This window comes from Fukomys damarensis, unplaced genomic scaffold, assembly GCF_012274545.1.
Source record: "Fukomys damarensis isolate Sample0158 unplaced genomic scaffold, DMR_v1.0_HiC HiC_scaffold_23, whole genome shotgun sequence".
NCBI lineage: Eukaryota > Metazoa > Chordata > Mammalia > Rodentia > Bathyergidae > Fukomys > Fukomys damarensis.
The window spans coordinates 39,612,015-39,630,817 of NW_022900935.1; the positions used below are offsets into that span (position 1 = coordinate 39,612,015).

The 18,803-nt window shown below is 44.2% G+C and overlaps 2 protein-coding genes across 4 annotated transcripts in view; one reads left to right on the top strand and one right to left on the bottom strand.

Moving 5' to 3' along the window:
- Positions 1-10,008, bottom strand: part of Pex14 (peroxisomal biogenesis factor 14) — a 138,819-nt gene extending 128,811 nt beyond the window's left edge. For both annotated transcript variants that reach the window (XM_033767448.1, XM_010628106.2), the window contains exon 1: positions 9,899-10,008. In XM_033767448.1, coding sequence (XP_033623339.1) covers positions 9,899-9,934 — 36 coding nt within the window. In that variant the 5' untranslated portion in view covers positions 9,935-10,008. The remainder of the gene's footprint in view (positions 1-9,898) is intronic.
- Positions 10,009-12,600: 2,592 nt separating this feature from the next.
- Positions 12,601-18,803, top strand: part of Dffa (DNA fragmentation factor subunit alpha) — a 9,063-nt gene continuing 2,860 nt past the window's right edge. For both annotated transcript variants that reach the window (XM_010628102.3, XM_010628104.3), the window contains exons 1-3: positions 12,601-12,818; positions 13,986-14,147; positions 15,609-15,751. In XM_010628102.3, coding sequence (XP_010626404.1) covers positions 12,683-12,818; positions 13,986-14,147; positions 15,609-15,751 — 441 coding nt within the window. In that variant the 5' untranslated portion in view covers positions 12,601-12,682. The remainder of the gene's footprint in view (positions 12,819-13,985; positions 14,148-15,608; positions 15,752-18,803) is intronic.

An 18,803-nucleotide genomic window follows, 5' to 3' on the forward strand; every position in this document is an offset into this window, starting at 1 on the left:
ATTTATATATACCATATACGTGTGTGTGTGTGTGTGTGTGTGTGTGTGTGTGTATAAATAATATTTTTGTACCACATAAGTGTGAAAAGAAATTCTTGGTCTTTCACTTTGCAAATGGGGGTGTAGAAGCTGAGCAGCCTGACACAAAGAAGACATGTGAAGCCAGCAGGCTGGTGCCAGGGGCAAAACTGAAAAGGGTTGGTCACCTGAAGGCCAAAAGCCCAAGAGGATAAGCAAGTTCCACTGCAGCCAGAGTCCTGTGCTCCTCACGGAAATTGTCAGATGTTCCTGATCTCCTGTGGATTCCAGAAAGGACTCAGCCACTAACACAAGATTGAAAAGAAAAGCAGAAGGTTCTCGCTACTGTAACAAAACCAGCTGGTGGTGGCAAAAATGGTGGTGCCCAGGTGGTTAAGCTTGGCAAAGCCTTGGGCAGTGACGGTGAACCTTAAGATCTTTCAGTGATACATACAGCTCACTGAGGCACGCCAGAGGTTCGTCACTCCTGGCCAAGGTGTTCATCTACTAAAGATTAGAGATGTTCCTGGAAAGCTGCTGAGCCACGGCAAAAGATGTGAGAACTGCAGGCCGCTGTCACTCCCAGACCATCCTTGTCATCATCGTCAGGGCCACAGAGGGCCAATGCATTCCTAAAGCAGCTGAGGAGTGGCCTGCTGCCTGTGCCTGGACCTCTTTCCCTCCACCGAACTCTTCTGGGCTGAACATACAAGAAATTTGTTATTACCATTTTCACAAAAGTGACACTGGCGCCAGGCGTGGTAGCATATGCCTGTAATCTCAGCACTGGGAAGGCTGAGGCAGGAGACAGGTAAGGCTGTCTCTCAGGAGCTATTCCCCATTCTTATCCCCCACTCCTATTCCCCAGTTAAATTTCCACTCAAAAAAAAAAAAGGACATATCAGCTGGGATGGTGACACACACATGTAATCTCAGCACTTGAGAGGCTGAGACAGGAGGATCACAGTGAGCCTGTAACTAGATAGTGAGACCCTGTCTCCAAAAGGAAAAGGTAAAACTGTCTTTATCTGCATATGATATGGTCATCTGCAGAGAAATCATATGTAATTTATTTTAAAAAACACTAAAATTAAGTGACTTTAGTAAGAGTAGAGATATGTGGCTGATATTCAATACTCAAAATTCTATTTCTATATACTAGCATTGAACAATTAAAAATGAAATTAAAAGCCAGGCATACTGGTAGACATCTGTTATCCTAGCATTGAGAGAGGTTAAAACAGGGAGATCACAAGCTCAAATACCACCTTGGCAACTTAAGGAGACCCTGCCTCAAAAAATAAAAAGGATTAGGAATATAGGTCAGTGGTAGAACACTTCTAGTTCAATCCCCAGCACCACAAAAACAAATCAATAAATATACACAATAAAACTCATAAATGTAACAGCATCCTCAGAATATGAAATATTGAGAGAAATTTAACATGTAAGTGTCCTGTATACGAAAAACTACAAAGTACTATTGAGAAAAATCAAAGACCTACATAGATGTGACATACACCATATTAATGAACAGGAAGGTCAATAGTAAAACATCTATTCTAGGGCCAGGGATTTAGCTCAGTGGCACCGTGCCTGTCTCACAAGCACAAGGTTCTGAGATGGATCCCCAGTACCAGAGGAAAATAAATAAGTAAGTAAAATGTCTGTAGATTCCAACAATCCCCCCAAAAAATCCCCCAGAAAACTATTTATAAGAACTGCTAAAAGAATTTTAAATTTTAAATGGAGACATGAAGGACCAAAGCCTAAAACAATTTTGAAAAAGAACAGCTAGAAGACTTAACGTTATCTGATTTCAAGATTTACTCTAGGGCTAAGGAGAGAGGTCAGAGATACGCGTGTGTCCCGGCATCACAAAAAAAAAAAGAGAGAGAGAGAGAGAAAAAAAGATTACTATAACTATGGCAACCAAGGCAGTATGTTATTTGCATTAGGACAGACATACAAACATAGACTGAGTAGAGAAACTAACCCATGTATATACAATTCTTTGGTATTTTACAATGGTAGCAAGATAATAGAGAAAGGATTAGCTTTTTGGCAAATAATACTTTAACAATTGATATCCATATGGGGAAGAAAATGAACTTCAGCACATGAAAAGATGTTCAATAGTATTAGTCATTACAGACATCCAATTTAAAACCACAATGAAATATCACTACACACTCACTGACGTGGCTAAAAAGGACAGACAATACCAAGTGCTGATATGCATGCTGGTAGGAAAGAAAAACAGCCCAATTTTGCAAAATACTTAGTTTCTTATAAAGCTAAACATACACTTACCATATCACCCAGCAATTCCATTCGTAAATATTTACCAAAAAATTTTAAAAGGATATCCTCAGAAACACACATAAAATGAATATTCACAAGTATCCCCAAACTAGGACTGCACTTGTGGGAAGCAGACTCTAAGGTGACTCCCATGGTCCTAACTCCTGCAATCCACGCCCTTGAACGTGGACAGATCTGTGACTTGCTATTGGCCAATAGTGTACAGCACAGGAGCCAGAATGTATGCAATCACATTAATGTGGGTAAAGCCAAGCGTGGTGGCACACACCTGTAATTCCAGCATCAAGGAGGATGAGGCAGGAAGACCACCATGAATGAGTTCAAGGCCAGCCTACAATACACAGTGAGTTGAAGGCCAGTATAAGATACATAGCAAGACCCTGTCTCCAATAATAACAATAATAATAATGTGGGCATGACATCTGTCATGTCCATTTTAAAGATTCTATTCTTTGCTGACTCTAAAAAGGCAATTGGCCATGCTGGGAAAGCCCATGTAGCAAAAAAAAAACTGAGGGTGGCTTTGGCTGACAGAATCCGAGATCCCCAGTCTGGAAATCCATGGATGGGAATTCTGGGCATTCAGCCAGGAAGCTGCTCATTCCCCAGTTAAGCCTTGCAGGAGATCACAGCCCCAACACACACCTGGACTACAGCCTGCTGAGACTCGGCCTGGTTCTGTCTGGATGCCTGACCCACAGAAACTCTGAGATAATAAAATGTGTGGCTCTTTAGCTGCTAATTTGTGATAATACTGTTACATAGCATAGGAGTAATACAAATATGAATATAACCCAAATGTCTATTAGATGTATAAACCAATAATTTACAGTATATCCCTATGATAAAACCTATTCAGTGATAAGCAATGAATTACTGGCATGAACAATAACAGATAAATTTCACAGATGTTCTGAATAAAAGAAGAAAGACGTAAAACATATACAGACAGAAACAGGGGCACACGCCTACAATCCCAGTTACTCAGAAGGCTGAGGCAGGACCACTGCAAACAAAGTCAGCCAGGGCGACTTTGGAAGACCTTGTCTCAAAAGAAAATAAAATGAGCTAAGTATATAGCTCAGTGGTAAAGTGTTTTCAAAACATTCTCAGTGATGCAAAAACACAAAGAATACCACATATATATATTATAAAGTCACTCTTATGAATGTCTAGGAAAACACAAATATAATCTACATGGACAGAAAGCAGTTCAGATTTCCTGGTGCCAGAGGGATTCACTGGGAAGGAATGTAACGCAACACTTAAGAGATACAGGAATTGTGATCTTGATTGTGGCAGTAGTTACACAGATATATCACAACTGGTCAAAATTCATTTAAATGACCACAGCATACCTACTGGAGTTCCAGAGTAAAGTTGAGGGCACAAGATCTTTGCAACAATAAAAAATTAAATCTAAAGTATTAAAAATACAAGCAAAGTCACCAAAAAAAGTGACTAACTTAGAAAATTACCTTTACAAATGACCTTGAAGATATGATAGTAACCACCTGAACAAGCAATCAAACTTACCCTCAACAATGGGACATGCCTCCAGATAAAATCCCCTGAGAAGGACACAATGGCATTTATATAATATTCTCCACAAAAAATGTTTAAACTAGGGCTGGGGCATTAGCTCAGTGGTTCTGCCCCCTGCCTTGCAAGTACATGAGTTCAATCCCGGTACCCAAACAAACAAAAGTTTAAACTAGACAGGCATGGTGGTGCCCACCCTGTAATCCGAACCACTGGAGAATCAAATGCAAAGCCAGCCTGGGCAACTTAGGGAGACTCTACCTCAAAATAAAATTTTTAAAAGGCTGGAGATGTAGCTCAGTGATAGAGCACTTGCCTAGCAGGAATTCAATCCCCACGTCAGAAAAAACGAAGTTAAGTTGGATCTAAACATAAGGAAACAAATCCAGATATTAGGATACTGGAATTTCTATGAAAACAAATGACTCCAAAAACAGCACTATCACACAAAAAGGACGGGGGTAGGACTCACCAGCAGGGCATATATATCTTCACAAAAAGACCACATCAGTACTACTGGAAATATCCCAAAAGGTAAAACAATCCAAATGTCCCTGGAGTAGAATGGTTAAGTAGGGCATGATGGCCTACACCTGTAATCCCAGCACTGGGGAGGCTCAGGCAGGAGGATCATGGCAATTTCAAGGCCAGCCTGGGCTACATAGTAAGTTCAAGGCCAGACTGAACTACATAATGAGATCTACATAATGAGATGTCTATTTTTAAAAAAAAAAAAAAAAAAAAAAACCCAAAAAACCGAAACTATATAAAATTTAAAATATAGGTGAGGTATTTATTTATAAATAAATAAAACTTTAAAATATAAATAAAAAATAAAAACAAATGAGGATGTAGCTCTGCATTCCCTGGATGCAAACCACACATACACATAGAATGGCCACTAGTACATGATCAGCCAGCATGGTGGGACACACCTGTAGTCTCAACCAGTGGGCAGGCTGAGGCAAGAGAATGGCCTGAGCCCAGGGATTTGAGAAGAACCTGGGTAATGGCGAGAGCCTTTCTCTAAATAAATAAAACCAATTCTACCATATGATGTAGTAAACACACAGAGCTGTGATAATTAACTAGCAATGTTCAGTGGGGATGAATCTCATGATGTTGAGTAGAACACTACTCAGAAGCTCGGCACACTTTATATAAAGTTCAAAAACAGGCAAAATAATCTATGGTGATCTAAGTCAAGATGAGGTCACATTTAGGGGGTTGGGATAGAGATGGGAGGGATATGAAGGGGCTCCTGAGGCCCTGATAAAATCCAAGGTCTGGTGGGCCAGTGATTTAGCTCAGTGGTTCCAGCACCTGCCTCACAAGCACAAGGACCTGCTGGGCATGGTGGTGCACGCCTGTAATCCCAGCACTCAGGAGGCTGAGGCAGGAGGATCGCTGTGAGTTCGAGACCAACCTGGGCTACACAGTGAGTTCCAGGGCAGTCTGAATTACATAGTGAGACCCTGTCTCAAAAAACAAAAAAATAAAAATAAAATAAAAAATAAAATCCAAGGTCCTGGTGAAGTCCAATGTCCTGCAGTGCTGGGGATGAGCCCAGGTTCTGTGCATGTCAGGAGAGCAATCTGCTCCTGTGCTACAGCCCCAGCCTGATTCTTAGCTGGGAAATGGCTAAACAGTGTGTTCATTCTGTGAAAATTCCCCAAGCCATACACACAGTTTTTATAGTTTCTAGGATATATAAAACTTTGGTAAAAAGTTAAAGTGTATATATATATACATATATACACATACATATATACATATATTTTAGACCAGAGAACCGTTCTAGATTAAAGCAAACTAAAGAAACTAGAGACAAATCATGCAATCCCTGTTGCTTGACTAGCCCATGACTTCTTTTCAATTGGACAATCCAACTGTGGATTATACATCAAATGTTATTTTAAACTGGGCATGGTGAGTAGGCCTATAATCCTAGCACTCTGAAGAAGTGAGGAAGGAAGATCACAAATTCAGCCCAGCCTGGGCAATTCAGCAACTCAGCAAAACCAATTCAAAATAAAAATTTTTTTTAAAGACGGTGATGCAGACTAGTGTGAAAGTCCTAAGTTCAATCCTCAATACAAAAAAAAAAAAAAATCAGTACTAAATTTTTTGTGTGATGATGGGTGGTATGGTGAGTATATAGGGGAATAACCTCAACTTATGGAAGACAAATATTTAAGTATAAAATATCCTGATATCTGCAACTCACTAGAAACCTTTTAAATATACTTATGAATGAGAAAAGACAATTCAGTGAAATAGGAAGAGTGCATCTTGGTGAACTTTTCATGGCAGTTTTTCAGTATTCTCTGAATTATTCTTTCTATTCTTCTATAGGGTGGAAATTTTTCAAAATAAAAACTTTTTTGGTATGTGGGGGTTTGTTTGTTTGGAGATAAGGTCTTACTGTGTAGTTCAGCCTGGCCTTGAACTATGTAGCCCAGACCCTCCCACCTCAGCCTCCTAGAGTGCTGGGATTCAGGTATGCATCACCATGCCCAGCTTCAAAATAAAAAGTTGAAGGGGAAAATGTCTCATCTGATCTGCTGTTATTCACCAGCTGAACAGACTTTCCAAACTCTATGTACAGAAGGCAAGGAACAGTCCCTGAGCACTTGCTGTGAATCAGATGCTCCCACATCTGTACTCCCAGCCAGGGCAATTCCCATCACTCCACCTGAGAGGAGGAAATGGGTACTCGGAGAGGTCCAAGCACTGTTGAGTGCTGGTGTTCTGACCAGAATCAGTCAGGACAGAAGGCTGTGCTCTGCCTCTTCTTCACTGGGCTCTTCTTGCTTCCCTGCTTCTGCGCCCTCAAAATCCAAAATTTACTATGTCCAGTGAATCACAACAGAAGGGAAATCTACATTCTGCAATAATCCCCAGTGGTCACCAAGTGTCAGACAATCAGACTGAACAATACCTCTGCTCTGCACTGGAAACAGAAACACTAGGGGGAAAGTAAAGAAAAAGGGATAACATTCCCTGTTCCTATGGCCCACAGCACGTACAGACTAAAAAGGACTTTGTTAAGGGACTAACCATGCAAAACAACAATGTGGGGCAAAGAGAACAGGACATGAAGCAACAAACGAACTAGTCTTGCAGGAAGACTAAAAGGACTAGATTTACCACCACCAAAAAACAAGTGTGGGGCCGGGAATTTTAGCTCAGTGGCGTTACTGCCTGCCTTACAAGCACAAGTTCCTAAGTAGGTCCTAAGTTTGATCTCAGTGAAGGATTTAAAAAAAAAAAAAAAAAAATGTGTCTCTGAAATCTGTAAGTCACCAAAGGAAGCTGGCATAAATGTCACCAAAGAAAGCTAGCATAGGGCCAGCGATTTAGCTCAGTGGTCCTGGTGACTGCCTCGCAAGCGCAAGGACCTGAGTTCGATCCCCAGTACCAAAAAAAAAAAAGGAATTCATTTCATTTTCCAAGACCTGGTATGTAAAGGTACAAGATTCCAGTAATGAAGGTAACTGTACTGTCTACCTAGAATGTATCAATAAATTCAATTTAAAAGAAAAAAAAAAGAAAGAAAGCTAGCATAAATGTCAACACTGAGGGCATTCTTCCAAATTCCAAAGAAAAGAACTTCACTAAACTAGTGGTCACCACATAAAAAATCATGCAAACCAGGTGTAGTGGCACCTGCCTGGGATCCCAGCATTCAGGAGACTGAGGCAGGAGGATCACCTGGACTACACAAAACCAGCGTAAAACACATGGCAAGACCCTGTCTCAAAATAATAATAATTATTATTATAAGAATAATACAAACTAACGCATTTAATCCTCAGAACAACTCTGTAAGAAAGAAACTAGTATTAGAAACTGAAGCCAGAAAAGTTTAGTAACTGTCCAAGATCACATGGCTGGTAAGTACCGGGCTAGGATTCCAAGCCAAAAGGAGGTAGATACAGAGCCTATATCTGCAACCATTACTCTACACTGCCTCTCAAGGGGAAGGAAGACTGGGTTGGTTTTCACTCATCTTTTGTTAGGCCAACGAATAAACAGTTTGAGACTGAAGACTGACTCAGCCCTGGACTAACTGTGCTACTCTCCTGACACACAAACCAGGGTTAAGAGAATTATTCAACAGTGCTTTCAATCTCACTGTTTCAATCAATCAACAGAACAGAAATCAGGTTGATTAGGACTTGATGATGAAACAACAGACAAGTGCTAAAGAGATTCGGCTCACAAAGTCTGCACTTGCAGCTCATTGTTAGTGACAGAATCTGGCATGAAGAGGTCAAGTTTTCCCTCCACTGCCAGCATATTCTGATGCAATCTCGTCTCTATCAGCTTTGGAAAGGAGGGCAAAGAAGAGGAAGAGACAACAATCAAACAAGTATTGGCCAAGCCCCAGGAAAGGACCTTAGATCCTTTCCCACATGTACAGAGAGGGCAATTTCCAGAATTAAAGGAATCCTTGAGCAATACCTCTAAGTGGCAACATTTTTTTTTTTTAAGTATCCTTCACTGGCACTGGCAAATTAGAGGAATCGCGAACTGAGGGCACTCTCAAATGCAGCCTATGGGCATTCCTAACACCCAAAAGTTCAAGAAACCCAGGCACCTGGTCATTTCAGCAAGCTAAGTAGGCCAACACAAGAAAGAAAGACTCTTCATACATTCCCCAAACTCTCAAATCTCTGACAAGCCAGAAGGCCAGACTCAGTCCTAGTTGTCTCCCCATCTTACAGTCCAGGCATCTTCTTCCTGAACCACTCACGCTGCTTACAGAGGCTGGTCTGGGGAATAACACCTTTAAGTGCTTCAACTGCTTCAAGTGCGATTCCTCTAACATACTTTATGAGTAAGACAGTAAGAAACATTAAGTGGTAGTCGTCTGCCTAGGAAGGAAGTGAATTACTAATAAGCTGCAGAAAGCTCTTAATGGTGCTTCAAGGAAGAGGGAAGATGACTGCTAAAGTCCCAGGTTGAAACCTTATTTTCTTCCTAGGCCTAATCCTAACTAAATTTTAACATGGATGGCTGATGGCTGACTGGAAGACTCAAACAAACATATCTGGATTGAAATCCAGGCTCAGCTGGGCACACGACTTGGTGCATGTTACAAATCCTAGGTATGCATTTTTAGGAAATGGGGATGAATAGCCTGTACTTCATAAGGGTTGAAGTGAGCACTAAATGAAATAATAAACATAATTTGTCCTCAGCACGATAACACCCACGCAGTAAATGTTCGGTCCTTTTTGGCCCCTTTTTCTTCACCCCACTCCACCTCTGGACTATACACCCCTTCAGACACCTCGTCATCTCCGCCTTCCGACAGCAGAAACGCAGATGTTAACAACACTGGACCTCATGGTCCCCTTACTGGAGGGGCATTTGGCTAAACTGTAGGTGAAAAGCTACATAGGAGCTCTTGCCAAGAAATCCAAACCAAGGAAGAGCGGGTGCATCCTTAGCCACAAGCTTGGTGGCGTCTGTTGTTTACAATGCGTCCCCTTCCTGCCAACGCACTGTAAGGGTCGGAGTATATTTCCAACTTGGCGAAGAAAGCACAAAAGTGACGAAAGCAGAAGCCGGCAAGACTCCGGGAGACTGGGGCTGTGGGGGAGTAGCGACGTCAAAGGTGTCGGACAAGCAAGTACATTCGAGCCTCTCACCACCTCTCCTCTATCAGGGGCCTCACAGATAATGGTTGGAGACCTCACAGGGGCCTTCCACCCTCCCCGCCAAACTCAAGTGGATTTGGAGGAGCGGGCAGGCGGGAAGTGGGGGCTGACAGGCGCTACCGCAACCTCCGGCTCCTGAATGTGGTCAAAGAGGGGTCACCCGAGGAGGGGCCGCGCTGGGAAGACCTGGAGAGGGGCGGGGCCCGGGAGGGGGCAAGAGGCTGCGGCCCCGGCTTCGGAAACTATGGATCCCCACCCGGCTCCCATCCGGAGGCCAAGAGACCCCTCCAGCCGGGGTCCCCGCCGCCGCCGCCGCCACCGCGGGGCTGTCCCACTCCCCTCACCTGGTTCGGCTGCTCTGCCTGCTCCGAGGACGCCATCTTTCTGAGGCCTGACTAATCTATCGCCACTGAACGAGATTTCTCCCAAGCGCCCTTGCTCTGGTTCTGCCGCCCAGACTAAAGTAGAAGCAACTGAGCCTGTAGAAGCAACTGAGCCTGTCGATGACGGGGGGGGGGGGGTTTTTTTTTGCGGTGGGGGGGGGGGGGGGGGATTGTAGCAAAAGTTGGGAAATGTTTGTCTAGGTCACCTATCGGTCTCTGCTCTGCAAGGAAATCCAAAGGAATCTATGTTCTTTTTTCATCGTTATACTATGCACCCATAGTGCAGTGAGCTCATTTATTGTGTATTTAGTAAATGAATGAATATAAAGAAACTTGGAAACAGGTTTTTAGCCATTCACTATAATACTACCGAGTGCCTACTCTTTGCCTGCTTTGGCAAGCACTAGAAATAAGATTCAAAAGCTCAGGGCCGGGAATTTAGCTCAGTGGTTCGGGCGCCTGTCTCACAAGCGCAAAGTCCAGTGTTCGATCCCCGGTACCGGAAAAAAAAAAAAAAAAGATTCAAAAGCCCAGAACCAGCCCAATTATAGCACTGCTGGAGATAGAACCTGGTAACTGTGCAAAGGTCTGCTGGGAGAACAGAGTGGTCCTTGGGAGAAGAGGCTTCTATGAACTGTCATGGCTTTATAGTGAGTGCTTGAATTGTTTTGTTTGTTTTGTTTTGTTTTTGCAGTGCTAGTGATCAAATCCAGGGCCTCAGTTGTACTGGGCAGCTCTGAACTGTGGAGACATGTCCTCGGCCTGAATTGTTAGATTTTAAACTAGAGATGAAACACTAGTATGAACATTGTGACTGTTAGCTCATATTAAAACTGAGCTTTGACCTAATTGGAGTACTCAAATGGATTGCCTTAATGATTCCTCTTATGAAATATCTGATTTCTTCACCCATGTTTGTTTTTTGTTTGCTTATGGTACATAGATTGAACCCAAGATCTTCACACTGAGCTATATGTCCAGCCCTTTTTTTTTCCCCCCTAAAAATTTGTTTAGAGGCAGGGTCTGTCCAAATCATTAAATTGCTCAGGCTGAGCTTGAACTTTCAATCCTCCTGCCTCAGCCTCCCAGAGAGATAGGATTACAGAAATATGTTGCCACACCCACCACTTTGCTCTTATAACAAAGACAGGGAGATAAAACAACAGAAAACTAACTGGTTGGTCAACATCAGGTTACTTCATTTACTTCATGTTATTCCGTAGTGAAAGAATTAAAGCAGAGGGGCCTTCACAGTCATCGAAAGTGGCCAGTTTGAGAAATTTGGCTGATATCTCTCTAACCTTGATTTCCAGAAGTTCAAATAAATAATTTAGTTTTCACTTGGTGATATAGAATTTTAGCATGAGTAGTTCCCTTTTTTTTTTTTTAATGGAGATGGGAATCCACTGAGCTCTAGATCTTGTTGTTATTGTTGTTTTTATTTGCTTTTTTGAGACAGGATCTACTATGTAGCTCAGGCTGGCCTCTAACTTGTGGCAATCCTCCTGCCTCAGACTCTACAGTGTGGGGATTACAAGTGTATGCCATCACACCTGGCTTCTATCATTATTTTTTTTTTTTTTTTTTTTTTTTTTTTGGTACCAGGGATCAAACTCAGGACCTTGTGTTTGTGAGGCAGGTAGCAAAACCACTGAGCTAAATCCCTGGCCCTCTATCACGACTTTTAACCAAGTCTAGAGGGCTAGTGCAGAAGCATAATCCAAAGCAGTGGCCTGCTTTGTTTTGTTTTGTTGTAACAGGGTCATGCCATATATTGCAGGTAGGCCTTGAACTCACTGTGTGTAGCAAGGCAGGCCTTGAACTCTCAGCAATCCTGCCCCAGCCTCTGCAGTGCTGGGATTACAGGTATGTGCCACCTCAGCCAGTGATGAAATTGTATTTAACAGCCTACTGATGTATTTAAGCATTTTATTCCAAGGCCCTAACTCAATTAGCACCGGTGAAACAGTAATAAAATGGGAAATCTTATGCCATTTATTTTTCCTTTTTTATGCTACTTTGTAACATCTTCAGCAATACTGAAAACCACAATCTTCAGTTTTTAAAAATCAGCCTATAAGGGCCAGGGATTTAGCTCAGCGGTTCGGTGGCCTGCCTTGCAAGCGCAAGGACCCGAGTTCAAAAACCAGAAAAAAAAAAAAAAAAAAAAAAAAAAAAAAAAAAAAAAAAAAAAAAAAAAAAAAATCAGCCTATAAACTGGGAGAGTTTATAGACAGATCTTTCCAGATTGGAAAGGGAAAACCAATACGCTATGTACAACGGGAGAGTTTTATCTAAGTATCAGTATTATGCAACTACTTAGGCACAGAAGGATGTTCCGAACATTTGAGGATGTATATTTTGAAATGCAAAATAAACCCCTACTGACTGCATTTTAAACAATAGTTTAAACAGGACTGGGATGTAGCTCAGTAGTAGACCACGTGTTTATTGTGTATAGGGCCCACAGCACCACCCAAAAACAAAAAAGTAAGCTACTCTTTGTATTCCGTCAAGCTAAAGTAGGTTTTGAAAAGACTACAACTCCCAGCATGCCCTTGGCATCACGTGACTAACAGCAACTAGAACTGCATCTCCCGGCATCCCTTAGTCTCTCTCGTGATTGGCTGCCTCGGAAACTACATCTCCCGGCAGGCCGCGGAGTGCGAGGGAGTAAGGAGGAGCGCCCTATCTACCCAGCTCTTCTCGGCTTCCCGGAGTTACTCGGATCCCACCTTGAAGAGGATGGAGGTGACTGGGGATGCCGGTGCTGCGGACCCCGGCGAGATCCGGCCTCTAAAGCCTTGTCTAGTGCGCCGCAACCACAGCCGCGAACAACACGGCGTGGCAGCCTCTTCCCTCGAAGAGCTGAGGAACAAGGGTTAGCCCTGGACCGGGACCGGGGTATGGGGCTGAGAGCCTAGTGGATGCGGATGTTGGGCTGGAGCAAGGCGAGGTCGGGGAAGGTGACTTAGGGATTCTTGTAGCTCAAGTGGAGCCTTGGAGACGGAAATGGCCCACGTGGGTATAGCGAGTAACAGCTTCCAGGTGCTGTAATTCATCTTGTGTTAGAGGCTTAGTTCGCGGGAAAGGAAGGCAGAAAAGTAATGTGCAAACGAAGTGCGAGTGGACTCAGGTGACTTGCCTAAAGTGACAGGTTTTGGACCAAACCGAGCCTAATGCATTCCTGCCACTCGGCTCACAAAGGTAATAGTGAGGGCGGATTTCCACTGTGATCTCCGAGGAATACTTGTGCCACGGAGGAAGCTGCTAATGACCGTCCCAGTGGGGTCCGCGGGAGGACAGAATTCTGCTCCCAGCCCTAACATACTCCGTACTGCTTGCCCTTGCAACTTAACCATCTCTGAGCCCATAGTTTTCTTATCAGCAAAGTGGCAACGTTTCCAGCCCTGCCGCAGAAGAGCATTCGGACTCTCAAATGAAACAAGATGTTCATATGATTTACAAACTCTTTTGGCCTATAGCACCAAATTATGTATCCAAAGAAGTTCAGCCGGTTTGTGTGAGCCAGCCGCCGTCATAGGGTCAGTGTGTGAGGGTGATTAAGCCCCAGATATTGCAGAAGACGTGGGACCCAGGAATGCCGAAGCATTATAAAATGCTTTGATGACATGCCTTGGACACACTGGTGTTTACATATTTGTTCCTGGCCTTAAGTTACTTCAATTTGAGTGCCGCTTCGTGCATTAGTTGGGTGTACTTGGCACGCAGGCTTTCGTTCTTTGCAGCTGTGCTTTAAGAGGCTTACTGTTCTATTTTGGGTGATAGCATTGCCAGAAGACATTTGTAGTCTCTTGACCTTTTCTTATATCCAGTCTTATTAGCATTTTAAGGCATTGCCATCCAGTGAGATGGTACAGACCCGCCATGGAGAAACTCCCTTGCCTATGATAATAAAAATGAAAATCTAATGATACAAGCATCTGCTTTTCTTATATTTTCTATGGGCTTGCATATTGAGAGCACTGGGACAGATGTAACTTGCTCATGGATATTTGTCAGTTGCTAAATATTTTCCTCTTCTCAGCCTGTGACATTCTGACCATTGACAAGTCCCTGACACCAGTCACCCTGGTCCTAGCAGAGGATGGCACCATAGTTGATGATGATGACTACTTCCTGTGTCTCCCTTCCAACACTAAGTTTGTGGCCTTGACAAGTAATGAGCAGTGGAGATACAGCAATTCAGGTAAGAAACAGGCCATGTCTACAACATCCAACATGGCTGATTTTACCGCACAGCAACTGATTGCTATTTGTCTGGCTGTTTTTTGGTTTTGTTTTGTTGGTACCAGGGATTGAACTCAGGACCTTGTGCTTGCCCTTGTCCGGCTATTTATTTAAGCATTTATGCAGCAAGTGTTTACTCAAAAACCTTCTATCTACCAGACATGGTGTTAAATCCTGGGGAAAAAGATGAAGGAGACCTAAGTCTGACAGTAACTAAAATACGCAGAGGCCGTGACCTCCTGAAATCAGGCTACTGGGGTCTGAATCTGGCTTTGCCATTTACTAACCAGGTAGTAAGTCCGGGCAAATTATATAACATCTCGGCAGGCGTCATGGCGCACGCCTGTAATCCCAGCACTCGGGAGGCAGAGGCAGGAGGATCACTGTGAGTTCGAGACTAGCCTGGGGTACACAGTGAGTTCCAGCCGGGCATGGTGGCGCACGCCTGTAATCCCAGCACTCAGGAGGTTGAGGCAGGAGGATCGCTGCGAGTTCGAGACCAGCCTGGGCTACATAGTGAGTTCCAGGTCAGTCTCAACTACTAAAAAAAAAAAAAAAAAAAAAAAAAAAAAAAAAAAAAAAAATTATATAACATCTCCGGTACCTTACTGTTGTAACAGTGTCAGTACCTGTCTCTGTCTCTGAGGATCTCTGTAAGGATAATACAGTACATGTCAAACCAGAGTCTCTTGACAGTATTCTTTGGTAGAGAGGCTGCTGTGTGCATGGTAGGGTGTTTAGCAACATCCCCAGGCTAATCCCAGTAGACACCAATAGCAACCCCCTGACCCAACTGTGACAACCAAGAATGTCTCCAGATGTCACATTCAGATCTTAACCTGACCCACTGAGGGTTCAGCAAATATTAGCTTTTTACTATATCGTCATCACTGGGGATAGAAAGGCAGCTAATATTGATGAGCAAGGATCAGAGACCTAAAGAAGTGTCTCCGAGAAAGTCTGTGTGCCCCTAAACCCTGCAGCAGGAGCTCGACAAGCCACCTGTGTATTTGGGTCCAAGGGAGGGCAAGCCATGTTCCAGTTCAAACTGGAGAAGGAGGAGGGCTAGTGAGAACGAGCGTTTCCACATACGGAAGCAGAGCACACCTAGACACACAAAAATTAACCAAAAGGGAAGTCTGGTAGCATCCTAGCTCCATCCGTGACCATATATTGGGGCTAAGGAGCTTCTCTTCATAGAAGAACACAAGCGAATTGAGGGTGAAGGAAGAGGGAACACTACAGTCCTAGAAGGGTCTGGCCTTCCTGTGATTCTGTGAGAGAAGGTGCCCACTTCCACACTAGAATTGCCCTGGATGGTCGGTCAGAAGGACTCACATCCTGGACAGTCTGTGCTGGGGAGGAGGTAAGAACAGGACTGGCAGTCACTCTGAGTCCGACGTTCTCTCCTGTACATCAGATGGAGGCACAGCTTGGATCTCCCAAGAGTCCTTTGAAGTAGATGAAACAGACAGCGGGGAAGGGGTGAAGTGGAAGAATGTGGCCAGGCAGCTGAAAGAGGATCTGTCCAGCATCATCCTGCTGTCAGAGGAGGAGCTCCAGGTAAGCCCCCTCTGTGGCCTGCAGCAGTGCTCAGCCCTGCAGCCCCAGTCCTGCTTGGCTTCCATCCCTCTTCCCATGGTAATTGTTTCTGTTTTCTTTTGTTGAATTGGGGATTGAACCCAAGCCTATGTGCGGAGCTATATCCCCAGGCTTTTATTTTGTTTCATTTTTTCATTTTGAGATGGGGGGCTAAGTTGCCCAAACTTACCATCCTCCAGCCTCAGCTTCCCACAATGCCGGTGGTATTACAGGTGTGCACCACCACACTGTGCTTCTTTCTTTCTCTCTTTCCTTCTTTCTTGTACCAGGGATCCAACCCGGGGCCTTGCACTCTCGAGGCAGGCAGCAGAACATTTGTTTCCTAATTCCTAATCTGCCCCTCCCCGTGCATTGCTGGGTATCAAACCCTGGACCTTGTGCATGCCACACAGATGCTGCACCCCAAACCATTCTTTTCTGCTCATTTGTTTTGGCGGTAGTACTGAGGATTGAACCCAAAGCCTTGACACTGAGCTACATCCCCAGCCTCTCTTTTTGTTTGTTTGTTTTTAAATGTTATATTTTGACACTGCCATGCTAAATCACTAATTTGCCTAGGCTGGGCTCAAACTTGTGATCACCCTGCTTCAGCCTCCTAGAATGCTGGGCTTATCAGCCTGCACCACCAGGCCCAGCTTCATTTTTAAATAATTCTTATACTACAACTAAGACTTCATTTTCTGGTCTTTCTTCCAACTCTCACTGTGTGTCAGAATTACCTGTGAGTTTTTTTCTTAAATACAGATGTCCAGGCCCCAGTAAGCTCTGGGAGCTGGGGCTGTGCTGCTATCAAATATAGAGTTGGTTCAAATCCCAGCTCTGTCATTGCAACTTTGAGGCAGTACCTTAGCTTCTCTGATTGCATTTATTTCCTCTAGAGCAAAATTGGGATAAAAATGTTATATTTTCATTCAGAATGTATTGACTGAACCCCTGCCCTGTGCCTAGCATGGTTCTGTGCCTGAGGCTGTGGTAGTGAACAAGCCAGGCACAGTTTGCTGTCCAAACTACTGTTCTGATGAAGGGAGGGAGACAGCAGGAAAGCATACAGGCACCCGGGCACACACCTGTAATCCTGGCACTCAGGAGGCTGAGGCAGGAGGATCACCACAAGTTCCAGGCCAGCTAGGCTACATAGTGAGTTTGAGGCTAGTTTGAACTAAATAGCAAGTCCCTGGCTGAAAAGGAAAAAAAAAAAGGAAGCTTACAGACAAGGTGGTGTGGCTGATGGTGGTGGGGCTACTCTTGATTAGGGGGTGAAGAAGGTCTCTTTGAGGTGATTTTTGGGTTATGTTTTAAATTTACATGTTTATTTTTAATAAGTGATGTGAGTAGTTTCACATGGTTCGTAATCCAAGAGGTGCATAAAAACACACAGTAGCCAAAAAGTGAAAACAACCTCAGTGTCTACACACAATAACCGGGTAAGAAAAATGTGGTAAATCAGGAATCTTAAGGACTGGGGATGTAGCTCAGTGGCACCGCACCTGCCTGGCAAGCACAAGGTCCTGAGTTCAATTCCCAGTACCAGAGGGGGAAAAGAAAAAACAGAACTCTTAAATGTCCTCTGACTCTACAAAGGAATGGACTGTTGTTGACATGGTTACAAGGTCTGATGAGCCTGGAAGACATTGAAGGAAGCCAGAAACAAAGGTTTCTGAGATTGCATTAACAGCCAGAATACATAAATGGATAGAGAGAAAAAATAAAAGGTGGGGTGATGTACACCTGTAGTCCCATCTGGCAGGAGGATTGCAAGTTCAAGGCCAGCCTGGGTAATTTAGCAAGAACCTGCCTAAAGAAATGGGAAGAATGAGCTGGGCGTGGTGGCACACACCTGTAATCCCAGCACTCGGAGGCTGAGGCAGGAGCATCACTGTGAGTTCAAGGCCAGCCTAGGCTACATGGTGAGTTCAGGTCAGTCTCAACTACATAGTGAGACCCTGTCTCAAAAAACCAAAAAGAAATGTGAAGGAGAAGAAGGGAGGGGGAGGGAGAAAGGAAAGAAGGGACAAGAAAAACATGAAAATAGAAAGAAAAAATAGAAACAGAGCTTTGTACATAGGGAAGGGAGGGGGATGGGATAAAATTAAAATAAAAAATTTTTTTAAATTTTTTGGTACCGGGGATTGAACTTGGGACTTTGCACTTGCAAGGCTGGCGGTGGGACCACTGAGCTACATCCCCAGTCCGTAGAATTTATTTTTTTAAAAACCTACCTAGAAATAAAAAGAGCTAGAGGAGCTGGGGATGTAGCTCAGTCATAGGGCCCTTGCGGAGCGTGTGAGAAGTTCTGGGTTGCTTCCTCAGTAGGGGGAGGCGGAGAATGGATTGATGATTGTGCCGGATGAGGGCATGAGGAGTAGGGAGCAACTGCTAACGGGTTTCCTTCGGGGCTGGTGAAGAACACGTTGTTGCCACTGTTGCTAGTCCAGTGACTAAACCCGGGCCCCGTACATGCTGAATGTGTGCCCTGTTCCCTGAGCTACACCCCAGCCAGTCATAGATCGGAGGTGGGGATGGTTGTACAACTCCGTGACTATAAATCCATTGAGTTGTACTAAAACCCACGAAGTGTGTGAGAAGAAGGCAAGCTGCTGAACAGAAAGTAGGCGGAAGAAAGTGAGCCCTGCCCCAGTGAGGGTCTCCCTCCTCAGACACAGCTGACCATCAGCGTCCTGAGCCGGAGACACTTTGCAGGCAGACACGCATGCGTACATCTCGTCCTCCCTGTGTTACGTGAGTGGAGCTTCTCTGCTCTGTTCTTAAGTAAGTGCTTGGAAGGCTTCCCAGGGCAGCATAGAAAAGGCGTCTTCATTCCTGTCCCCAGTGCTGTGCTTGCCAAGCACCCAAGCACACCCGGAGCTTGTGTTCACCACTCCAGGCAGTGCCACTGAAGCTCTTCCCAAGAGCATTAAGCCAGGGATTTAGCTCTGCGGCTCGGTGGCCTGCCTTGCAAGTGCAAGGACCCAAGTTCAATCCCCGGTACAAAAAAAAAAAAAAAAAAAAAAAA